We start from the raw sequence: 26,133 nt of genomic DNA, 5'->3' as shown, positions 1-26,133 counted from the left end.
CTGGTGTTTAGGTTCTTGTTTCCATAAACCGTGTCGTTTGAGCTCTTTCTCACATTCATGCATACGGCATCAGAGTGATGGCACCGGAATTTTGCAGATAGTGGAACTGAAAAAAAAAAAAAAAAAAAACAAACTGCCTTATCAAATAATTTTGTTCACAGCACTTTATAGTACAATATTTTCAATGAGAATACATTGCCTGCAATACATGAGATATCCATCAAAACATGCAGGTCAGTCCAATAAAGTGAGAAAACTTTCAAACCATGACAAGGCAGTGCATCAAAAGTACGTACTACGTACAATATGAATTGCAAACGATATATTTGTACATACAAACATGCATGCATACACACATTCATAACAGGTACAGTGTGAATTGCGAATGATATATTTGTGCATACAAACATGCATACATGCATATTTAACAATTAATTACAGGCAGTTTTGAACAGATGATGAGTCTTGAGACTGTTTTTGAATGATAATCCAAATGGCGTGATCTCTTTTGCAGGCTCTAGGACTGACAATGGTGGCTGTGGGTGTGTATGCTGCTAAATATGGCACAGGTGTCGGGGCCAAGTATATCGAGTCTCGCCTCGGCAAGCCCTCGCTGGTGCGCGACACGTCAAGATTCACTGCCATTGAAGCCCTAAAGCATCCTGTGAAGGTGTGTAGGATGGTTTGTGTGTGTGTGTGTGTGTGTTTATGCGCAGTGCACAGAATACAGGTTACTTTATGACCTTGAGAAAGAGAAATCTTTTTCATTCTTTCCTTTTCTGTTTTTATATTCATTTTTGTTTATTCAAGAGGAAAATTATACAATTTGCATTGTTCTTTCTTTGTTGGAACTAGTTTCTTTCCAGGCATAATAACCTTATATGTATATATATTAATTTAATTGCATTCATTAATCTGTATATTCTTTTTTTCTTCTTTCTTTTTTGTGGCCTCAGTTGCAGGCAAGTCACAGAGCACATGTGGAGAAATCTTGTTAAGGGGTGACTTCCACTTTGTTTTAGAATGTCTGAAAAAGAATGTAATTCAAAATGACAGATAACAAGTAAACATCAGTCACATTCATCAGTGCTTGGTTTATGTAAATTATTTTGTGTTGAGGAGGAAGCACAATTTAAGCACTTTCATGAAATATTGGAAAGGTGTGTGACTTTTGTTCACATCTGGAACATACTTATCAGCATGCTGAAATTTGATTTACTCAACATTTTATTGATGTATGTGTGTTTATGCTTATTTACTTTGACATTGTTGGACTGCAGTTGTGATTCAGTGTGTATGTGTTGTTTATCTTCCACACCTGAAAATGGTTGAAGTTAATTTCTTTGAATCTCTATGCACTCTCAGATTTTTCTGCAGCCAGTCATCTGAACAGTTTGCCATGTGACTTGTTGGTTTTCAGACAGCCATATGAAAGTTGACTATGTGACTTGGTTTTCAGACGGTGAAGAACATGCAGTTGAAACCGGAAGATGCGCTGACAGGCATTGTTCTCAGGGTGGGTGTCATTTAAAACATTTAAACTAAAACATCTTTTCATATATGTATTTAAGTGTGTTAAATGGTTTCAACATGTGTCCATTATTTTTAAGGAGTTGACTAAAAGTGGTATTATCAGTGTATTTGGACATCAGAAATGCTGTGAAGTGTATAGGTAGGGGTTGCCAGAGATGGTGAGGAATGGGGCCTGTGTGGGGGGTGATTAAAGTGGAGGAGGGAAAGGGTGGTGGGGGTGAAGATGGCGATCAGGGGTGGAGGAGAAGATGTTTGAGAGGGTGTGAGAGAGAAATAACTTATGTGTGGTTTTATGTATTATAGTTCTTTCATTTTGAACATGCTATAACTTTTGCAATTTTATGAATGCAAAATGTTGCTTTAATGATTTACTGTCTTGTGTTATTCTGTCACCCACAAGCCAGTTTTCCTTGTATTTTTTTATGAGAACATTAAACTGATTTGATTGATTGATTTCTTCTTTCTGCACCATTTTCTACCCCTTCTTCTATCCATTAGTCTCCGACTTTGGTGGCATAACTGATGATCTGGCAAGAAGTACTTTCTGTCTTTCCAGGTTCCTCGTCTCTCTGAAAGTCATGCCATGCATGGTGCTTGATTTTTTCGCTTTGTTGGAGGGGAGGGGGGGGGGTCCTGTTTTTGTCTCATCATCCCCTTTTTTCTTTTCATTCTTGCTTCTTTTTTTTGTTTGTTTTTATATTTTGTGTGATATTCTGATGATTCTGCTCTGTGTCGTGGTAATACTATATAGATAGTTCTGCATGTGTAACTTTGTTTTGGCTTATTTTTCTTTAGTTTAATTTTTTTAATGTTAATACTGACTTAACTTTTTTTTTTTCTTTTTCCCTTTCAGCCCAAACTGGAAGAAAGGCTACGTGACATTGCCATAGCAACCCGACACACAAAGAAGAACAAAGGGTATTACAGGAACATTCTGATGTACGGGCCACCTGGCACTGGAAAGACCATGTTTGCCAAGGTAGGTAATGCCATGTGCTGGTTTGTATTTGTTGCTTCTTTGGAACACAGAGGCTGGAGTTACCTGTCTTTGGAGGTTTTATGATAGTAATTTAATATGTTAATAATAAGTAAAGACAGGTTTATCCCTAAAGTGCCCCAGGATATGATGGTAATAAGTGAAGAAAGGTTTATCCCTCAAGTGCCTCAGGATGGAAATTTCCGTCCATGTCATTGTAGGAGTTTTCCTATTGCAAGATCATTATATCATGTGAAATTGCCTTAACTGGATTACATGTTGATTTTTTTTTTTTTTTCAGAAACAAATATAGGTTATACATGACAGTTTGCATGCTAGATTTTGGTTCTTTCTTTTCTTCTTCTTCTGTTTCTTTTTTTTTTCTTTTTTTTTTCGGAAGAGGGGGGGGAATTCGGTGGGGGATGGGGGGTATGTAGACTATAGGTTGTGTTGTTGCAGTCTGGAGCATCACAAAGATGTGGACTATAGGTTGTGTCGTTGCAGTCTGGAGCATCACAAAGATGTGGACTATAGGTTGTGTTGTTGCAGTTTGGAGCATCACAAAGATGTGGACTATAGGTTGTGTTGTTGCAGTGTCTGGAGCATCACAAAGATGTAGACTATAGGTTGTGTTGTTGCAGTATGGAGCATCACAAAGATGTGGACTATAGGTTGTGTTGTTGCAGTTTGGAGCATCACAAAGATGTGGACTATAAATTGTGTTGTTGTAGTATGGAGCATCACAAAGATGTAGACTATAGGTTGTGTTGTTGCAGTATGGAGCATCACAAAGATGTAGACTATAGGTTGTGTTGTTGCAGTGTCTGGAGCATCACAAAGATGTGGACTATAGGTTGTGTTGTTGTAGTATGGAGCATCACAAAGATGTGGACTATAGGTTGTGTTGTTGCAGTCTGGAGCATCACAAAGATGTGGACTATAGGTTGTGTTGTTGTAGTATGGAGCATCACAAAGATGTGGACTATAAGTTGTGTTGTTGCAGTGTCTGGAGCATCACAAAGATGTAAACTGTTGGTTGTGTTGTTCAGAAATGCCAGCTGTTATATTTTGCCGTATTTTGTTAATCGCAGTGTGATCTGACGTTATGCCAACGTCAAAATTGTTCCTACAAATTCATTTTCAACTACATAGCATGGTCACATGCTTTCCTGTCGTAACATTACCCAGACACTCTAGACCTATCGATCACGAGCCCAGTGCAGTCACTACCAACCTTGGTCTCATATGATGATGCTTATCTAATTGTGTGCGTGTTTACTTTGAATCAGTGGACCAATCTGCTTGATTGTTTGGCCGAGCAATAGAGAACATGGTTAAATTAAGTTGCGTCTCAGTCAAACAGCATCTGTGCCCGGTGAATTGCTGATGTGGCTCAGAGTCCAAGTGTTCCTACCAAATTCGAAATGTTCCTACCAAATTTCCTGATTGTTCCTACAAACACTTACAGGGGTTGGCATCTCTGGTTGTTGCAGTATGGAGCATCACAAAGATGTCTTCTTCTTCTGTGTTCACTCGTATGCACACGAGTGGGCTTTTACATGTATGACCGTTTTTACCCCGCCATGTAGGCATCCATACTCCGTTTTTGGGGGTGTGCATGCTGGGTATGTTCTTGTTTCCATAACCCACCGAACGCTGACATGGATTACAGGATCTTTAACGTGTGTATTTGATCTTCTGCTTGCATATACACACGAAGGGGGTTCAGGCACTAGCAGGTCTGCACATATGTTGACCTGGGAGATCGTAAAAATCTCCACCCTTTACCCACCAGGCACCGTCACCGTGATTCGAACCCTTGACCCTCAGATTGACAGTCCAACGCTTTAACCACTCGGCTATTGCGCCCGTCACAAAGATGTTGACTGTTGGTTGTGTTTTTGCAGAGTCTGGCGCGTCACTCGGGCATGGACTACGCCATCATGACAGGTGGCGACGTGGCGCCCATGGGGAAGGATGGGGTCACGGCCATGCACAAGGTGTTTGACTGGGCACAGACCAGCCGACGAGGGTGAGTGGGTCTGTGGTTCAATCCTCTTGTCTCTCGGTTCAGTTCAGTTCAGTTTGAAAGACTTTAATTTCTGCTTCAAGCAGTTGAAACATGAAATTTTCGTTCGGCACATTTAAATGCTCATCAACGATTAACAAAGTGAAATGAAAACAAACGTACCCCCTTCCCTGATCACCATGCACTCATCAATCATCATGTAAAAGGGAAACATTCAGGTTAGAAAATATAACATTTTTAAGATACAAGTGAAATAAAATAAAAATAAATGGAAAGCGTATTCGCCTTTCCTTGATTGCAATGCGCGTTTCAATCATATAAAACAAAAATATTCAGTAAGACATTGACATTGTTGCTTACAGTCCAACAATCTGCACAGGGCCATATCAGGACTGCCCAACTGAATAAAAAGTCAACAGTGTTAAGTATAGAATCCTGTCACATGTCAGGGGAGGTAAGAGGGGGGGTGGGGGAGAGAGAAAAAAAACCTGTTTAACAGCACAGTTTCAGTAGCTCAAGGAGGCGTCACTGCGTTCGGACAAATCCATATATGCTACACCACATCTGCCAAGCAGATGCTTGACCAGCAGCGTAACCCAACGCGCTTAGTCAGGCCTTGAGAAAAAATAAAATAAAATAAATAAATGAATAAATAAAATTTTAAAATAAGCAAATAAATAAGGGGTGAATAAATAATAAATACATAAAAAAAAAAAATTTTTTTTTTAATAATAATAAAAAAAAATTAATAAATAACACTCAATGGCGTATTTGGCATATTATATCGCCGCTATTCTTAACCATTGAGGTCCCTTTCCTGCCTTGGGACATGGCACACATCTCTTTTGTAGTACTGTTTTCTTCACTTCGGTGAAAACCCAGTCTTTTTTTCCTTGGCACACAGGAATCACACAAACAAATATATATGTATATTTTAGAAAAATCCAGCAGGTAAGGGGTTAAGACAGATAACACCAGGGGTGCTGAGTACATGCTGAGGATGCATGTCGGGGTTCGTATTGTATGAGTTGGTGTGTATCTTTATGTTCATGCCTGTCCATGTGTGACGTAGTGAGACATCCCTGTTCAGAAGAAACAAGACAGTATCCAGCCTGTTCTTTAGTTGTTTTGTTTCTGTTTGGATTTTTTTCAGAGTTTTGCTTTTTGTGGATGAAGCTGATGCTTTTCTACGCAAGAGAAGTAAAGTGAGTGGATTTGTTCTTTCTTTGCTTTGATTGTTTTTCATTCTTTTTCTTTTATTCTTTTTTTTTTATGTATTAGAACCTATGAAAAAGAAATAATAAGATCTTTACCAGCCGCCATGGTGAAGTGGTTAGCGTCGCGGACTGACGGCTGGGAGGACGCGGGTTCGAATCCCAGCGGAGGTGGGTTTTTCGGCCCGTGACCGGCTCCTACCCAGAGTTGAGTGTGCTGTGGGCTTAAATGGGGAGACTGGGACCACACAGTTGAGTGTCATCCACTTCAAGGATGCATCTTTGGGTGTGTTGCTCTAATTACCTGACCAACACTGCAAGTGTCTGTATCTCTCGGGCCTGGTTAACGCCGGGGTATTATTATGACAGGAAGCGTAGAGTACAGCCTTGTCACGCAGTCCCAAACCAAAATGGAACTCCATGGCAACATTGTCATCATCATCGTCACCCTCCTCCTCCATCATCATCAATACAGACAAAACAGTCTCAAAGTCTGTGGCCTTTCATGCCCTGCTCTCATGGTGACCTCAGTTTCGATACCCCTCCACTTCTGTGCTTGGGGTGAGTCCTGTCAATTTCTTCAGTGTCAGCAGATTCATGGGGGGCTGTTGTTTGAGGGACGTGGTGGTGGTCTTCACTCTGGGAGGGACGCTCACTCAGTCTGGCTCCGCAACTAAGCCATTATTGTCATTAGTAGGGGGCTTAGTAGGTGGTGTCGTAAGTGAGTTAATTCAGAACAGGCATCACTGAACACCACCGAAGTGACTCAGCAGCAGTGCAGGGTCTCCTCTGGTGTGTGGCCTCCTAACATCGATGGTTCTCTGCGGACTGCCGACACTGGAACTGTGACGGACAAACCCGGGTGTGGCCGTGTATGGGGGAATCTAAATGAGCGGTGTGGGAGTAATGCCACTGAAACGGTGCAGATGATGGGGCAGCACAAAAAAAAAAGAAAAAAAAGAAATGATTAGATTTTAAATTTGTTTCTGTTGAAAATGACACAAAGGGTATGAATTCTCTGCCCCAGTGGCTGAAAAAGGCTCTTGGATCCTTAACCCTTTTAACCTAACCAGTGACGGGCGCAATAGCCGAGTGGTTAAAGCGTTGGACTGTCAATCTGAGGGTCCCGGGTTCGAATCACGGTGACGGCGCCTGGTGGGTAAAGGGTGGAGATTTTTACGATCTCCCAGGTCAACATATGTGCAGACCTGCTTAGTGCCTGAACCCCCTTCGTGTGTATATGCAAGCAGAAGATCAAATACGCACGTTAAAGATCCTGTAATCCATGTCAGCGTTCGGTGGGTTATGGAAACAAGAACATACCCAGCATGCACACCCCGAAAACGGAGTATGGCTGCCTACATGGCGGGGTAAAAACGGTCATACACGTAAAAGCCCACTCATGTAGAAGAAGAAGAATGCAGAAGAAGAAGAACCTAACCAGTAGTGGAAACGATGAGTTATTTTACACCTGTGTTGTTGTTTTTTCAGGAGGTGATCAGTGAGGACATGAGGGCCACTCTCAACGCCTTCCTCTACAGAACGGGAGAACAGTCACAAAAGTAAGTTTGTCATGTGTTTGCACAAACAGATACACACACAGGCATGCTTCCATTAGAAATGTCTTATGTAATTATCAACACGTGTTTGAAATAGTTCTGAGTTTAATTTGGAGCCCAATTGGCTCTTTGTTGTGATTCTGCTGGTTGACTAGTTAGTTGTTTTTTTTATTTCGTTTATATTCTTCTTCCTTTTTTTTCTTTTTTTTTATGCTAATTGAGGAGAGAGGAACAGGGAAAAATGATTTAAGGCATGGGTGGGGTGGGGAAGATAGTGGATTTTCATCTAAAATCACAAATGTGGATAGACGTTAAGCAAAAGAAAGAAAGAACACATACACACCTGCATGTATACACTCGCTCATGTTCACTTTTTATGCACACACACATCATGCACAACATACCTGTCATCATCTTGAACTTGATTTGAATATCATCTGAATTGAGTGAGATGTGATGAAGTGGTCTTTTTAAAACTGTCTTAACAACATTTTAACAATATTTTGGGTTCTCTTCAGATGATTTTGATAAGAACTGTATTTGAGGCACTTGGAGAATTGATGTTTTTAATATTGTTTTAATCGACCGTATAACTTTTCTTTCTTTTTTTGTTGTTGCTTGATTTGATTTGACTTGATATGGATACATATATAGCACCTGTCCTGGGTCGGAGACAAAGCTCTGAGCACTTTACAAGCTCAGGGTCATTTTCAAAACTGGCTGCCTACCTGGGTAGAGCCAACTGATGGCTGCCATTGGGCACTTATCATTTGTTTCCTTTGTCATTCAGTCAAATTTCAGGCACACACACACACACACACACACACACACACATTCAGACAGACATGTAACATTTTACATGTATGACTGTTTTGTGTATTAACCACGCCATGAAGGCAGCCATACTCCGTTTTCGAGGGTGTGCATGCTGGGTATGTTCTTGTTTCCATAACCCACCAAATGCTGACATGGATGACAGGATCTTCTGCATGTGTATTCACACGGAGGGGGTTCAGGCACTAGCAGGTCTGCGCATGATATGTTGACCTGGGAGATCGGAAAAATCTCTACTATTTACCCGCTTTACCGAGATCTGAACCCGGGACCCTCAGATTGAAAGTCCAATGCTTTAACCACTCGGCTGTTGCACCTGTTTCTCTGCTTTATTAAAAGAACTGATGGATAATTGGCCATGAAATAGCAGTCCATGGTGGGCTTGGCAGTAAGCGTCATGACTCAACCCACACTGCCCTGGAGGAAGGTGGTGCAATGGTTAACTCACTCAGTACGGCCAGTCCTCTCTTCTCCTCTACACAGACCCATCGGATGTCCAGTGGGTGTCTGAATGACCCAGCCTTTAGCTTCCGTCGTCAGAATTGCGGTATTCTTTGTCGGCATTCAACTCTTCAGTATTAGAGCCTTCCGCTTGCAATATTTTGATGATGGTAATTGGGGTGAAACGCTGTTAACGTTGTCTCAGCTGCCAGTACAGAAAGTCCTTGAAGGTGTGGGTTCAAACCCCACTCTCGCCCTTTATCCCAAGTTAGACTGGAAAATCAAATTGAGCGTGTAGTCTTTTGGATGAGACGATAAACCAAGGTCCTGTTTGCAGCATGCACTTGGGGCACTGAAAAAGAACCCATGGCAACGAGAGTGTTGTCCTCTGGGCAAAATTATATAAAAAGAAATCCGCTGTGATAGGTACACAAACATGTAAGCATACACTCAAAGGCTGGGTTATGCTGCTGGTCAAGCATCTGCTTTGCAGAGGTGTAGCATATATATATATATACATATACACCTCGACATTAAGAAACTGAAAGTGAAAACTGTGTTTCAGGTTCATGCTGGTTCTGGCCAGCAACCAGCCAGAGCAGTTTGACTGGGCCATCAATGACCGTATTGACGAGATGGTGGAGTTTGACGCCCCTGGGCTGGACGAGAGGGAGAGGATGGTGCGCCAATACTTCCAGACATACGTCTTGCAGCCTGCCACGCAGGGCAAGGGGTGAGTTGGGGGATGGGGGGGTTGTGTTTGTGTGTTGAGTGTGGGAAAGTGGGTGGGGGGGGGGGGGTCATGGGGGCGTCTTGGTGTGTGTTGAGTGTGTGGGTGTGTGTCTCAGAGTGTGTGTGTGGGGGGGTGCTGTTTGTGTGTGTGTCTGTCTGTCTGCTTCTGTGTGTGTGCGTGGGTGGGTGTGTGCTGTGCATGTGTGTGCTATTCAGTGTGTGTGTGTTTGGGGGGGGAGTGTGTGTGTCTATGTCTCTGTGTGTACATGCCTGTATGTCTGTGTGTGGGTGTGTCTGTCTGTGTGTAAAGCCCTTCAGGGTCCGTAAAAGTCATTCCACTCCAGCTACTGGTTAACTCGTACCATGATTTTTTTTTCCCCTGTGGACCTGGTACAAGTATGCTCATAGCAGTACACTATTCTAATTTCGTTTATTCTTGCTTGGCACAGCTGGCATTCTGAACAAAGCCATTTACAGATTCTGGAAGCATGAAAATGAAGCTTTGCTCTGATTAAACAAACAGTTCTCCATCAATTTTTCACCATTAGTGAAAAAACTTTCTTTCTTTTTTCTCTTTTTTTTTTTTTTACTGCAGTGGTCTCGTGTAGTGCTGGACCAGGGAAAAAGCACAAAAAAAAAAACAAAAAAAAAAGCAACAAAAGCACTCAAAAACAAACAATTGAACATCAGTACCAGAATATCTACAAATCTTTTTTGTCAGCAGTGTAGTAGACAGTTTTACTTTGTATAGAAAGTTTTCAGTCTGGTCAGGAAAAAGTATGAATTTTGTTTGGTCACATCTGTGTGAACCATGATGGTGGTGATAATTTATGAATAATAACCGTTTGTTGCAGACGGCTGAAGGTGGGTCAGTTTGACTACGGAGCCAAGTGTCGGGAAATCGCTGCCATCGGTACGGGACTGTCCGGTCGTGAGATCGCCAAGATGGGCGTGGCCTGGCAGGTGAGTGACAGATGTCAGTTCTCCTGGGGGATTGTCAGGGTGCAGAGGAAGAAGAAGAGTGTTGGTTTTTTTTGTTGTTTTTTTGTTTTTTTTAAATAATATTTACTTTCTGTTGTGCTGATGTCTTGTATCATTTTGGTTGTTTTTTTGTTTTGTTTTTGTTTGTTGTTGTTTTTCTTACTATGGAAGAAGATGGGGATGGAAATAAATGACATGTTTACCTTCCAGGGTTTACAGTTTGGTCTTTGAAGATAGGCATTCTGTATAAGTATCCATATAGAATGGAATAGAAAATGTCTTCATTACCAAGTGTACCAGGGTCATAAGGAATATTGGGGGGGGGGGGGGGGGGGGATAGTATATAAAAAGGTACAAACATAGACAGAAAATCTATGTACAAACACAGATACAGTAGAATTTTGGATACATACATGTACATGTATATATCAGTTTAAGAATTTGCACATGCTCACTCACACATACATGCACATGCACACACACACACATTTGAACATAAGCCATACATATCATCATCATTGATGTTGTCCGTCTGTCTTCCCACACCCAACAGGCGCGGGCCTACGCCTCAGAGGACGGAGTTCTGACGGAAAAGATGGTGGACGAGATCGTTTCCGATGCCATCCAGCAGCACGCCCGCAAAGTTCAGTGGCAGGAAGACGAAGCCAAAGAGGCTGGCGCCGCCGCTGCTGCTGCTGCTGCCAAGAGCGCCCTCTACAGGTCGGAGAAAGACTCCGCCTCGGCCATCCCCAAAACCAAGAATGTTCAATCCCCGTCGGGGTCTGGTGAAAGTGAAGTGTGAGGATGTGTGTGGTAGGTAGTTAAGTTAGGGGAGGGTGGAACGTGTGTTTGTTGTTGGGCGTGTGGTTTTTGTGTGAATGGTGGGTTTGTTTGTTGATTGGTTTGTTTGTGAGGTGTCTGTAGTTAGGGAGCAGAACCTGTTGTGTGCGTGCATTTGTATGTATGTACGAGCATGTGCATTTACGTATATGCATTTACATATGTGCATTTGCATTGTGTATGTGCATTTACATATGTGTGGCATTTGCATATGTGAGTATGTTTGTGTACGCTTGTGTGTATGTAAGAGTGCCCAAAGAATGTGAGAAGTGTAAGGTCAAGTTTTGTTGATCTTTTCTTTTTTTTTTTTTTTTTCCTTTGTTTTGGGTTGTTATTTGTTGCCTGGTTGAAGCTTGCCTGTAAGTGTGTGGGATATGGAACTTCACAGTAATAAATGAATGAATAAATTTTGTTAAAAAGGGGTGGGGGTGAGGAGGAATCTTCAGGAAACTAAGAAAATTATACAGAAACAGAAAACTTATTCCCAACATACAGAACATAACATATGTGTTTGTAATCTCCTGTTTAAGTATCTCCAGTTTTAAGAAATGCAATGGATCTCAGAAAAGAATATATGAGAACTGATCTTTGAAGCAAACAAGCACCAACACCAGCACAACCAAATTATTGAAACACTTAAGATACAAACTAAAGAAATATTTCAGATTGCACAATGTAAGCAGCATTGATTCTGTATATTCTCTGACCCCCACTGCACCCAATGCACACATCCATAAATCAGGGAAGAATCTCTGTAATGTTTTTTTTACTTGTTCTATGTAAGATTTCAGAATAACTGTTGGGATGAAGAACAGGTTGAGTGGTGTGGTTCCAAATGTGAAAGGTGTCAGTTTTACAGAAGGCAGCATTCCCATAACCTGCATCTGTTTGATTGGTTATTTTACTGGCTGGTGAGCTGGGGAGATTAACGTGTTTAGTCAGTGGACGCGGGGATGTTTTGGGTCACGCATCCCGTCAACTGATGTGTGTACGTGTGAAACGAGTTTACACACAAGTTTCTCATTTTGTGTTAGTGTATGGTGATAGGAATGTCTTTTGTGGTTTTCTCAGAGATTTTCACTTCATGCATGTCTGTCAGTTGGAATATATTTTATTGTTTTTACTGTTTATTATTTTCTTATTTGTGTATGGAGATATGGAGGGTTTTTTTGTTGTTTTTATATGAGTGGGAGAGAATGTTGCTCATTTTCACTCAAATGGAGACCACCTTGCCGTTTTCACACATATTCGAATTGTCTTGGATGACTGGAAGAATTGATTAGATGTTGGATTTCTGATCCAGTGTTCACCAGTGATCAGGGTTTGAGGCCCTGTTTCGGCAATGGTGTTGCGTCCTTGGGAATGGCATTTTCCTCACTCCACCCAGGTGTGAATGGGTACCTGACTTTGGCCGGGGAAAGTTAAATCGGCGGAAGGAGAGGATTGGGCCCCCGCCTTCTGTGATGAGCTCTGAACACAGTGGATATGAATTCGCTGCCCTGATGGCTGGAAAAAAAAGCTGTGTGACCTTTAACCTTTAACCCGTGAGGGATGTGGCAAAGGGAGGCTGAGAAAAGGACAAAAACAGGATAGTTACATGTTTCTTTTACCCAGTATGATTATTGATAGAATTTTATGATTCAAAACCAGTTTGAAAGAAGCTTGTTCATCACGTGTATTTGACTTGGAAATGATGTGGACAGAATTCCATATTCCATACCAGTTTGAAAGGAGCTTGTTGATAACCTGTGTTCTCATTTATGTGATGCTGGAACCAAGGAATGTGAGAGGAGTTAGACAAGAAAGAGAGAGTGTGAGGAAGGGTGTTTGTGAGAAAAGAAATAATGTGAAGTGTATCTGTAACATTTCATGCTGATGGGACAAGTGTGGTTTTATCAGTTTGATGTGTATACTTTTAATTGTTGTACAGGTTGCTGTATGTATCAAAGTGGGTGTGTGTTGCTATGCGCAAGGAGCCTAATAAACACGTTGTACATATTGATGTGTGTGTGTGTGTATGGTTCAAAAGATCATTGCAAATTACTTGAGATGTGTGCACAAGTATGTTTTATTCTTTCCCGCCCCTTGTCTGAAGGGCATTGTAAAACAGAAATGGATTAGAAAAAAAGCATTGTCAAGTCATTCTCTCTCTCTCTCCTCTGTGTGTGTGTGTGTGGTGTTTTGGTTTTTGACTCACTTGTGTAAACAAAGTGAGTATGTTTTAAGAAAAAAAAATTCACTTTAGTTACAACAAAGACAATCCAAAACTGTTGAGCGTTTCATTTAATTTTTCCCACTGCTTTTTCCTCCCCAAAATAGCAGTGGTAATACAACATCTCATATCAAGATGACAAATTCTTGGGTTAGAGTAAACATCGCCACCTGTCAAAAGCTCACTAACAATGCACAAGACATGGCCACATTACAAAAACGACAGCATTGGCATTCAAACATAAAATCACAGCGTGTTCTCCCCGACAATACACTACTTTTCTTTACATTCTCAGTGAGCTTTTGTCCCACATCCTACAGGCCCAGGGAAATTTGGTGTCAAGGCCCAGATCTGAACCTGCCACTCCCACTGGTCCACTTTTTGATGCGCAACCATATCAAAGATGCTGCACATCAAGCAGTTATTTTAGAAAGCTTCTGCAAGTACCCATGTGCCAACCTCGAAATCCATTTGTAACGGTTTCACAGTGAAATCGCTTTTTGGTTTGTTTTTAAACCCTTCATAATGTTTTTGCCAAGTTACTTGGCAGCACCAAGAGTGGGTGGGTATGGCTGGCACCTCTAGGTCATGCTGCAAATCCAGTTGTCTTTCAGAAAACAAAGCAAATTCTTTTTATTCTGATACTGCAAAACTGAACCGTCATTAATTTATGCCATCTTCAGTGCACATCTGTTTCTTGGTTTTTCTAAAGCACAAAGAGAACCAAAGGCCTGGATATCAACATGAGGGAAATGCAGGCGTTGCCACAGCATGATAACTGGACAACTAGGCTTAATCACTGCATAAAGACAGTACATCAACAGCCTAGTCAGTGTGTGAAAACTGGACATCAGCATGGGGGAATACAGCCCCAGTCACTGTATGAAAACTGGGTATCAACATGGGCAAATACAGGCATTGTCACTGTTTGAAAACTGGACGTTAACATGGAATACAGGCTTACTCACTGTATGAAAACTGGACATTAACATGGGGCAATACATGCTTAGTCAATGCATGAAATCTGGACATCAACATGAAGGAATACCGCCCTGGTCCATGCATGAAAACTGAATGAGGGGGGAATCCCTGCCCAACAAGCCTTCAAAGTCCTGCTGTACAATGTCCACCTAACACTAACAAAGATGATCACGTGTCAATACTCAGTGTGTGCGCGCGCTCCACCTCCTAAGTACAGGAGCCCATAGCGCTAACAATAAACATCAATATGGCATGAGGAAAAAAAAAAGAAAAAAAAGAATAATGAATAAAAATTCTTTAATTCATTCCCTGTTACACCATGTTCTGCCACCGCTCTTTGTCCCCACATCCACGGCTACAGAAACAAAGAAACAGAGCTGGGCAGGCAGGCAGCATCGTCTGCAAAGTGACGGGTCCCTGAGTCCCCACATCACTCAGCACCTAGTGGGCGGAAGCCGCCTTGTTGTAGTTGACCAACAGCTTCTTGATTTCACCAATTGCACGGCCAGGGTTCAGGCCCTGCAACGATAATACAACACACTGCACTGAGGACACAACTTACAACACTGCACTGAGGACACAACTTACAACATTGCTCTGAGGATACAACTTATAACATTGCTGTGAGGATACAACACTGCACTAGGGATACAACACTGCACTGAGGACACAACTGAAAACATTGCTCTGAGGATACAACACTGCACTGAGGACACAACTTACAACACTGCTCTGAGGATACAACACTGCACTGAGGACACAACTTACAACACTGCTCTGAGGATACAACACTGCACTGAGGACACAACTTACAACACTGCTCTGAGGATACAACACTGCACTAGAGATACAACACTGCACTGAGGACACAACTTAAAACATTGCTCTGAGGATACAACACTGCACTCGGGATACAACACTGCACTGAGGACACAACTTAAAACATTGCTCTGAGGATACAACACTGCACTGGGGATACAACACTGCACTGAGGACACAACTTAAAACATTGCTCTGAGGATACAACACTGCACTCGGGATACAACACTGCACTGAGGACACAACTTAAAACATTGCTCTGAGGATACAACACTGCACTGAGGACACAACTTAAAACATTGCTCTGAGGATACAACACTGCACTGAGGACACAACTTAAAACATTGCTCTGAGGATACAACACTGCACTGGGGATACAACACTGCACTGAGGACACAACTTAAAACATTGCTCTGAGGATACAACACTGCACTGGGGATACAACACTGCACTGAGGACACAACTTACAACACTGCTCTGAGGATACAACACTGCACTGAGGACACAACTTACAACACTGCTCTGAGGATACAACACTGCACTGGGGATATAACACTGCGCTGGAGATATAACAGTGTTTGCAGCAGTCTGGGAATGTCTCGGAAACTTGAGAGAACCATTTCCAGGGCTGGAAAAGTCTTGGGAAAATATATTTTGCCATTCAGGGCCTGGAACAGTCTTGAAATTTTAATTAAAAACCTTGACCAGTACCATTCAACACTGAACTTAATGCATAAAAAAAATTATTTTAAAGTGATGAAAATTTAACATCATTTACCTGAATATACGCCTATTTCTTTCATGAACAGTCTAGCAGACTGAATTCTAAAAAAAATTCAATTTGGCTTTTAAAATGACCATACACATAAAAATCCACTCGTACATACAAGGAAACTTGGGAGCAGTAGCCCATGAATGCAGAAGACAAAGAAGAATATGGGGAGGATCAAGATGGTTTGCTTGGAGCAGATCTTGGTGTAGTTCATGTCAGTGTGATAACAGCTGACGAAGATACAACACAATACAGGTTAATATACCTTGGTGCATGTCTTGGTGCAGATCACGATGGTGTGGCAACAGCTGGTGAAAACACAACACAACACAACACAGGTCACCATACCTTGGTGCATGTCTTGGTGCAGATCACGATGGTGTGGCAACAGCTGGTGAAAACACAACACAACACAACACAACACAACACAGGTCACCATACCTTGGTGCATGTCTTGGTGCAGATCACGATGGTGTGGCAACAGCTGGTGAAAACACAACACAACACAACACAACACAACATAACACAACACAGGTCACCATACCTTGGTGCAGATCACGATGGTGTGGCAACAGCCGGTGAAAACACAACACAACACAACACAACACAACACAACACAGGTCACCTTACCTTGGTGCATGTCTTGGTGCAGATCACGATGGTGTGGCAACAGCCGGTGAAAACACAACACAACACAACACAACACAACACAGGTCACCATACCTTGGTGCATGTCTTGGTGCAGATCACGATTGTCGTGGCAACAGCTGGTGAAAACACAACACAACACTGGTCACCATACCTTGGTGCATGTCTTGGTGCAGATCACGATGGTGTGGCAACAGCTGGTGAAAATACAACACAACACAACACAGGTCACCATACCTTGGTGCATGTCTGGGTGCAGATCACGATGGTGTGGCAACAGCTGGTGAAAATACAACACAACACAACACAGGTCACCATACCTTGGTGCATGTCTTGGTGCAGATCACGATGGTGTGGCAACAGCTGGTGAAAATACAACACAACACAACACAGGTCACCATACCTTGGTGCATGTCTGGGTGCAGATCACGATGGTGTGGCAACAGCTGGTGAAAACACAACACAACACAACACAACACAACACAGGTCACCATACCTTGGTGCATGTCTGGGTGCAGATCACGATGGTGTGGCAACAGCTGGTGAAAACACAACACAACACAACACAGGTCACCATACCTTGGTGCATGTCTTGGTGCAGATCACGATGGTGTGGCAACAGCTGGTGAAAACACAACACAACACAACACAACACAACACAGGTCACCATACCTTGGTGCATGTCTTGGTGTAGATCACGATGGTGTGGCAACAGCTGGTGAAAACACAACACAACACAACACAACACAACACAGGTCACCATACCTTGGTGCACGTCTTGGTGTAGATCATGATGGTGTGGCAACAGCTGGTGAAAACACAACACAACACAACACAACACAACACAACACAACACAGGTCACCATACCTTGGTGCAGATCACGATGGTGTGGCAACAGCTGGTGAAAACAAACACAACACAACACAGGTCACCATACCTTGGTGCATGTCTGGGTGCAGATCACGATGGTGTGGCAACAGCTGGTGAAAACACAACACAACACAACAGAACACAACACAACACAACACAGGTCACCATACCTTGGTGCATGTCTTGGTGCAGATCACGATGGTGTGGCAACAGCTGGTGAAAACAAACACAACACAACACAACACAGGTCACCATACCTTGGTGCATGTCTGGGTGCAGATCACGATGGTGTGGCAACAGCTGGTGAAAACACAACACAACACAACACAACACAACACAACACAACACAACACAGGTCACCATACCTTGGTGCATGTCTTGGTGCAGATCACGATGGTGTGGCAACAGCTGGTGAAAACACAACACAACACAACACAACACAACACAACACAGGTCACCATACCTTGGTGCATGTCTTGGTGCAGTTCATGATGGTGTGGCAACAGCTGGTGAAAATACAACACAACACAACACAACACAACACAACACAACACAACACAGGTCACCATACCTTGGTGCATGTCTGGGTGCAGATCACGATGGTGTGGCAACAGCTGGTGAAAATACAACACAACACAACACAACACAACACTGGTCACCATACCTTGGGGCAGGTCTTGGTGCAGTTCATGATGGTGTGGCAGCGGTAGATGGAGAAGCCATCCTCCATCATGGCCAGACGCTCGTCAGTGAAGTCGTCGCGAGAGTCGATCATCCAGCGGAAGGCCTGCATGAGCACGGCGGGGCCCAGGTACTTGTCCGAGTTCCACCAGTAGCTGGGGCAGGACGTGCTGCAGCACGCACACAGGATGCACTCGTACAGCCCGTCCTGCAAGGTACACACAGAGGAAAAAAGATGAGTTCACACTCTGTGTGTATGCATGTGCATGGGCATGTGCGTGTGTGTGTGTGTGTGTGTTTCGTATGAGTAATCCAGATGAACTCGTACAGACTGTCCTGTAAGGTTGGCACAGAGAAAAGATGACTTCATGTTCGTGTGTGTGTGTGTGTGTTTCGTATGAGTAATCCAGATGAACTCGTACAGACTGTCCTGTAAGGTTGGCACAGAGAAAAGATGACTTCATGTTCGTGTGTGTGTGTGTGTGTGTGTGTGTGTGTGTGTGTCTGTGTGTGTTTGTTTCTTATGAGTAATACAGATGAACTCGTACAGACTGTCCTGCAAGGCTGGCACAGAGAAAAGATGACTTCATGTTCGTGTGTGTGTGTTTGTTCGGTATGTGTAATCCTGCTGCATTACGCTTAATGTGCTTGAGTAGCACATAATGCGCATATGTGTATGTGAATTTGTGTGTGTTTGTTTAGGAAGGGGCCTGGGTACATAAGTATCTGCTTTCTCCAGATCTGCTGAGATCCGTGTTCGACAGGCTCGGTTACCGGCAGAAATTAGTACACCACTGCCCATTCAATTTCTCTTTTACGTACCTTCTAGTGAATTCAGTATTCACTTTAAAATATTCATGTGCAGTAAACACATCAATGATGTTGTTAGGGTCGCTGTATGTGTTCTGTCCAAAATTAGCATTTTTTTTTTCTTTTTTCTTTTTTTAATTGCTAACAAGGAAAAAATGAGGCCATGCTGTCTTCGAACACATTTTCTGGATTCAGATCCTGAACAAAATCAACCGTCCATGATCCGGAAATACAGCTTAATGCGGAAGACTTACAACCTATTATTGGTATGACTATGAAGATTCACACACACACACACACACACACACACTATTTTCAATATAAATTTGGTATTGGCAGACATAGTATTTCCGGAGAAACTGACAATATTCAAGTTTACCACATACACACAGGCAGACAGACACACACGACTCTCATTGTTTGCACAAAACAGTCAATAAGCACACACAGACACACACACACATGCGTGCTCACTAAGGGAAGAGCAGTCTGAACTTCACACACAGAAATGTGTGGAGACAAAAAGCAATACAATCCAATATAATACAGAGTAAAATAAAGTGAAAAAAAACCCTTCAAATTTCCAGTACATAAATCTGTATATTGATGGAAACACTCGCACCCAAGCATATATCAACCCCACCCCCACCTCCTCCCACTGACCAGCTTGGCGCGATCCTCCATGGACTGCAGGTACTGTTTGGTGCCGGGCGTGGTGCAGCCCTCATCCTTCTTCTTCAGGTAGGGCTCAATGGAGCGGTACTGGGCGTAGAAGTTGCTCATGTCCTGCAGCAGTCATCACCACACACACACACACCACAGTCAGCACAGCACAGCACTGAGCACAGCTTCCACAGTGTCACTGTCACTATCTGAATATGCACTGTCAAAGCACCTATGAATATACATTAACTCACTCAGTACGGCCAGTCCTCTCTTCTCCTCTACACAGACCCCTCGGATGTATACAGAGTGGAGTGATGGCCTAGAGGTAACGCGTCCGCCTAGGAAGCGAGAGAATCCGAGCGTGCTGGTTCGAATCACGGCTCAGCCGCCCGGATATTTTCTCCCCCTCCACTAGACCTTGAGTGGTGGTCTGGACGCTAGTCATTCGGATGAGACGATAAACCGAGGTCCTGTGTGCTAGCATGCACTTAGTGCACGTAAAAGAACCCACGGCAACAAAAGGGTTGTTCCTGGCAAAATTCTATAGAAAAATCCACTTCGGTAGGAAAAACAAATAAAACTGCACGCAGGAAAAAATACAAAAAAATGGGTGGCGCTGAAGTATAGCGATGCGCTCTCCCTGGGGAGAGCAGCCCGAATTTCACACAGAGAAATCTGTTGTGATAAAAAGAGAAATACAAATACAAATACAAATGTCCAGTGGGTGTCTGAATGACCCAACCTTTAGCTTCCGTCGTCAGAACTGTGGTATTCTTTGTTAACATTCACCTCTTCAGTATAAGAGCGTTCCGCTTGCAATATTTTGATGATGGTAACTGGGATGAAACGCTGTTAACGCCATCTCTTTCGCCGTTCGTATGGAGAGAGTTAAAGGTGAATGAAAGGTCCAACAGCCTTTAAACAGCCATCAGGGCAGTGAATTCATATCAACGGTGTCAAGAAAAATGGGGCCCAATCCTCTCCTTCCACCATTTTTTTTCCTTTCCCAACAACACGGGTGGGGTGAGGAAACTTGGACTTGGGGGGGTAAAGTCTTCTTCTTCTTCTTCTTCTTCTTTGCGTTCGACAGCTACGCAGTCAGGGTCGAAGTCCGAGGGATGCCACAAACTCGGACGTCCGGTGAAGATCGGCTGCCGTCCCCCAGAGCTTGGTGTTGAGGTCAGCACCCCCAGGCCAGGACTGCTGCCGCATCTTCTCATACAGGGGGCAGTCTTGGAGAATATGGGATGGGGTCTGGTCAGCCTGGCCGCAATCACATAGGGATGTGGCTGCCACTCCAATACTCTTCAGGTGTGCTCGGAGGCCGCAGTGTCCTGTGCGAAGGCGGTAGATGGTAGGGGGGGTAAAGTAACTTTCCCAAAGGACACAACACCATTCCCAAACTGGGCCACAAACCCCAATTACTGGTGAACCCTGGATCAGAAGTCCCAACACCTCACCAATTCTGCCGCGTCGCCTTGAATATACATAATGTCGAGGTGAGAAACTAGCTATGTTAGATTACAATTAGTAAAGCTATGCAGACAGATAGCCTGAAAGAAAAATCACTGCTGGGCACACTCTTATGCTAGTGTACACGCACGCTCTTACACACACTCACACATGCACACACACTGGAACAAACATAAACATAAAATGACACCTGACACAAAATAAACTGCACGCTAGCACAAGAGAAACCCAGATGTGTTAACACACATCAATTAGTGCAGCGAGCATAAACCGTCCATCAAAACTCAAAACAAATCAGACAAAATTTTGCACGTGTGTGTGTGTGTGTGAGGGATGGGTCTGCGTGGGTTATCTGTATGTGTGTGTATCAGCGTTATGAGTGAGAATGAGTGGGTCTCTTTTTATTTTGCCAATGAAGAAAGCCTCATGTTAAGTACTTATAACAGAAAAAAATAGAATAAAAATTGAAAAGTCAACTCTGGAAGATCACAATTAAATTTTTTTTTAAATACAAATTAAAAAAAAAAAAAGACAAAAGAGCTCACCGGCACCAGATCCTTGACGACGTACATGTGAGGCAGAGGATACACCTTGACTGGCTTCTTCAGGTTGGTGTTAATCTTGCTGTATACACACACATACAAACATACAGTGTCAGCATAATATAATAGTACTTGTATAAAACATTTACAAACCTCTTACAGCAATTCACAACAGAACATCAGCCAGACACACACACACATCAAACAAACCTACACACACACACACACATGCATGCCAAACACACACACAGACACATGCATGCCAAACACACACACACACACACACACACACATACACACACACACACACACTGCAAACACAAAATTAGCACTGATCAATGAAAATCCTGTATATTTCTCTCTCTTTCTCTATCTCCTTCAGTCCCCACCCAGAAGAAACTAATTCACCACTGAGTCACCACACACACACAAGAGACATCACCTTCCCAGACTTACATGTGACACCCACTTAATAAAACGCAAAACATCAAACAGAGAAAAAAGCACTGTAAGTGTAAAGCATATCATCTTGCAACAATTTTAATCACACATCATCAGCACCTTCACCTTTAAATTGGACTTTTTCACTACAAACTAAGTAAGAGATTTTAATGTTCTGGCTCAAACCTATCAGTTTGATGAAAATGAAATATGAAAAACAAAAACAAAAAAACACACAACAAATTAAAAAAAAAAAAAGAATAAAGGTCACATAACTTTTCAAAGCAATTGCGTCTCAGGCATGGCATAGTTTCAGTTTCAGTTTCAGTAGCTCAAGGAGGCGTCACTGCGTTCGGACAAATCCATATACGCTACACCACATCTGCCAAGCAGATGCCTGACCAGCAGCGTAACCCAACGCACTTAGTCAGGCCTTGAGAAAAAAAAAAGAAAAAAAAAAAAGGGTGAATAAATAATAGATAAATACATATAAAAAAAAAAGTACTACTACTACTAACAATAATATGGCACAGGAAAGCGAAGCCCACTTCTCTCCTTACATAGTTCAAAAAAATCTTTGCCAACAGGCACCCATTCACACCAGTGTGCAGTAATGAAAACCTGAGAAAAGTGCCTTTCCCAGGGAGACAGCACCGTGCCAAAACGGGACCTCAAACCCTGATCACTGGTGAACACTGGGTCAGAAGATCACACCTTACCAATTCAGCCACAGCCCCTATCGAAATTTCAAAATACATGATAAAAGCTACTGACTATAGACAGGCCAGTGTGTTGGTTCCGTCAATGTTCATGGAGCAGGAGCCACAGATGCCCTCACGGCACGACCTGCGGAAGGTCAAGGTCGGATCCATCTCGTTCTTGATCTTGATGAGGGCGTCAAGAACCATGGGCCCACACCTGTTCAACACAACACACCGGTGACTTCAATATATAACAACACCTTTGACAAAACAAATCTGCACAATGCTTCAGACTCAATATATATAAATTCTTCAGTGTTGTCTTCAATAAAACATCTCAAGAAGGCCTGTGATAACATGATTTTTTCTGATAAAAAAATCTGACATTATGTTTTCTAACATTAAACCATGCCATAGTTGTCCGCAACATCAAACAATCTGCACAACACTTGTGACTGAACATATCACCATGACAGTTATGACTAAACATGTTACTATGATACTGTTGTACTTCACACAATTATGTACCATGCTTCTGACTTACATTTCAAGTGCGTTGCTTGTAATGGTTGATTTTCCTGTTACGCTCTCCCACAAACCCCTTCTTTTTCCTTCTCCCCCCCCCCTCCCAAGGGCAGGATGAAAAAAACTTTGCAAGCTTCCCATTTACATTCAAGAAGGATCATTTAGACTTGATATCTGCTTAAAAAAGACCCTAAAGTCTGGAAAGCTAAAACAAAGCACTTACTGTGGATATGGTTTAAACTATACATTATTTAGAAAAATAATTAGTGTTTTACAATTCATTCAGTTTTCACTGAATTAGTATGTGCTTAGTCTCAAATGCACAAATACAGCCCCTGTCAGATACAAGTGAAAACAACTCCACTCACTGGTTCAGGTCGATCTCATAGGTCTGCACATGAGGCTTGTCTCCCTGCCTGTCTGGATTCTGTAACAACCAACCACACATTTCTTTGAGGCACACTCCATCGCTCATAGGCATAGACAAGGAATAAAACACAAAACAAAACAACTAGTCTGATCTCCTCTAGAGTGCCGGTCCTCAAGCAATTCCCCCCCCCCCTTCCCCCCCCCCCCCTCCCCAAGTGGTCTAATCTCTAACTTCAATCACCAGTAGTGACAGCTAATAATGACTTTACAGTTTAAAGGGAGTACTTCAGCAACTGAATAAGTCCTTAAAATCTTTTCATGCACTCATGATAAAAAAAAAAACATCTGACTGCACAACCTGCAAACTGTGTTAGCTTTGATGCATGGAAGTTGTGTATGCTGCATACTGTACACAATCTCTTGAATGATTAAACATTAACACAGATGACCTGTCTGCTGAATTGTATGTTACTGGCAAGTGCACCTCAAGAGAATTTTCTCTCATAAACTGATAATGACACACTATAAACAACCCACTGCAGCATGGTGATGGCCTAACTTTGACAGCTTGGAAAGTTTACAGTTCCATGCAGACTGCCAGCATCAAGACTCCGAAAAAAATCAGCACAAATGCACCTGTGTTCATGAGATTTTGGATGAGCGGCTAACATACACAAAAACAAAAAACAAACAAAAACAGGTCTGGAGAAAGATTACACATACCAAGCAACACAACAATTTTTTTTTTAACCTTATGGTGTATCAGAGTGTACGCCTGACTTACCCATCTGTAGATTTCAAACTTCTTGATACGAGGGGCAGGCTGAGTCGCGGCAGCAGCTGCAGTCTGCGCACATCTGGCCTGGAAGAAAACAACAGGAAGAACATTCACTGACCAGCTTCTATATTGGTTAAGAGAGAAAGAGTTATCCTGGAGACAAAGTTTTCTTCTTTTCTTTTTTTTTCTATAACTGAGTGAGAGGGAACAAATAAATACCTTGGAGACAGAGTGAGTAAGTGAGTGAGTGAGTGAGAAAAGAGAGAGAAAGAGAGAGAGAGAGAGAGTGAGTCAGCCTGTGTCTGTGTGCCTGCATGTGTGAATATGCGTGTGTGTGTGTGTGTGTGTGTGTGTGTGTGTGTGTGGAGGGGGTGGGGGGGATTGTGCCTGTATGTGTGTGTGTGCATAGTGTTTATTACTGACAGTTTCAGTAACAGATGAAAATATCTAATATCTGTCATGAACCTTTTCTGAATACAATATGATGATACACACACACACAAAAATGCTGCCATCACTTTCCGCATTTCAGTGTCAATTAATGAAATACATTTGTAACACTGTTAGTATTGTTGTTTTTTTTGTTTTGTTTTTAAAACAATAAGAAAAACATTCCTACAGTTCAAATTTGTGTACATGTGTTTGTGTGTGTTGTGTGTGTGTGTGTGTGTGTGTGTGTACTCGTGCACGCATGCAATGTTTACTGATCAGTTACAACACATGAAATGATCAATGTCTGTTCAATATCTTCTCTCTAATGTTCGAATAAACAATAGAATGATGCACACACACACAAAAATGCTAACGTTTTCCACTCTTCAGAGTCAATTACTTTTTTCCTTTTTCTTTTTTGTTTTTAACTGAGCAAGGTTTTCCAGAGTTCAAAGTGTGGGAGTGTGAATGCATGAATATCATACAGTTCTTAGTCTTATTGTCAGGTTGCATGAATACATAATTTTCATACTTGCATGCACTCAAATTAGAGTATGATCTGTTTCTAAGTGGTGTGCATAAAAAGACATTTTACATCTGGACCAAAAAATAATCTTATGAAACGTTCCTGTGAGAAGCCGCCAGTGTGTGTGTGTGTGTGTGTGTGTGTGTGTGTGTGTGTGTGTGTGTGTGTGTGTGTGCGATTTTTAAATGCGAATCCTTCAATACAAGTCAATTTAGTTTAATAGTCGTTCCCCAATGAAACACTGTTTCAAGCCAAAGTCATATCATTACATATGCGATTTATGCAACCTCTGTTGTCACTTGGCCAACACTGATCCCAGATTGTGTAACACCGTGTGCACTGTTCCCCAATTTCACCATTGAAAGCAGCAAAATACCGAACTGGATTCACCATGTTATGAAAGTGTATTTTGTTGCATTTTAATTTAATATGGGCTAAGAATGTTCGTTGTCCACTTTCCGTAAGTTCACTTCCACAAATCGAAGGCCAAGGACGTGCCCTCAAAGTGACTTCACACTGTGAAGCAAATCGCTTCCATTTGCAAATACAAGCAGAAACAAAAATATTGGGAATACATACTGCATTCAAGCTCGAACAGGATTATAACAAAGGCTAAACATAACCAAAAAGATAGCTAATGCAACCACTCTTACTTGAAAAAGCTGGAAAACTGCTTTCGTAGCAGGCGAAAGTTTCTTGAGACAACCGCTTGCTGCCATCTTGGTTTGTGTAACTTTGTAGTGCATG

At 42.4% G+C, this 26,133-nt stretch overlaps 2 protein-coding genes across 2 annotated transcripts in view; one reads left to right on the top strand and one right to left on the bottom strand.

Annotated features, from left to right (window-relative positions):
- LOC143302091 (ATPase family AAA domain-containing protein 3-like) overlaps positions 1-14,485 on the top strand; it is a 21,409-nt gene extending 6,924 nt beyond the window's left edge. Inside the window, exons 7-15 of the mRNA XM_076616609.1 lie at positions 515-670; positions 1,460-1,516; positions 2,387-2,512; positions 4,417-4,541; positions 5,692-5,743; positions 7,244-7,314; positions 9,152-9,319; positions 10,173-10,281; positions 10,853-14,485. Of these exons, the coding sequence (XP_076472724.1) occupies positions 515-670; positions 1,460-1,516; positions 2,387-2,512; positions 4,417-4,541; positions 5,692-5,743; positions 7,244-7,314; positions 9,152-9,319; positions 10,173-10,281; positions 10,853-11,101 (1,113 nt within the window). The 3' untranslated portion in view covers positions 11,102-14,485. The remainder of the gene's footprint in view (positions 1-514; positions 671-1,459; positions 1,517-2,386; positions 2,513-4,416; positions 4,542-5,691; positions 5,744-7,243; positions 7,315-9,151; positions 9,320-10,172; positions 10,282-10,852) is intronic.
- On the bottom strand, positions 13,405-26,130 carry LOC143302093 (succinate dehydrogenase [ubiquinone] iron-sulfur subunit, mitochondrial-like). The gene is made up of 8 exons (XM_076616612.1): positions 26,040-26,130; positions 24,435-24,512; positions 23,650-23,708; positions 22,830-22,973; positions 21,618-21,696; positions 19,597-19,719; positions 18,107-18,331; positions 13,405-14,851 (listed from the first exon to the last, which is right to left on the bottom strand). The coding sequence occupies exons 1-8, from the start codon at positions 26,103-26,105 to the stop codon at positions 14,774-14,776; spliced, it is 852 nt and encodes a 283-aa protein (XP_076472727.1). The 5' UTR covers positions 26,106-26,130; the 3' UTR covers positions 13,405-14,773.
- Positions 26,131-26,133: the final 3 nt, after the last annotated feature.

Source organism: Babylonia areolata, chromosome 28 (assembly GCF_041734735.1).
Source record: "Babylonia areolata isolate BAREFJ2019XMU chromosome 28, ASM4173473v1, whole genome shotgun sequence".
Classification (NCBI taxonomy): domain Eukaryota; kingdom Metazoa; phylum Mollusca; class Gastropoda; order Neogastropoda; family Buccinidae; genus Babylonia; species Babylonia areolata.
This window is presented reverse-complemented; position numbering and strand designations above follow the sequence as displayed.

What these genes read in the sequence shown, in the direction of transcription:
- LOC143302093 (XM_076616612.1), bottom strand. Translation starts at nt 26,105, where the DNA reads ATGGCAGCAAGCGGTTGTCTCAAGAAACTTTCGCCTGCTACGAAAGCA. An exon ending in TATGAGATCGACCTGAACCA is followed by an intron (nt 22,974 to 23,649) that starts GTGAGTGGAGTT and finishes TGTGTTGAACAG; the next exon opens with GTGTGGGCCCATGGTTCTTG. An exon ending in AACACACTGGCCTGTCTATA is followed by an intron (nt 21,697 to 22,829) that starts GTCAGTAGCTTT and finishes GTGTGTATACAG; the next exon opens with CAAGATTAACACCAACCTGA.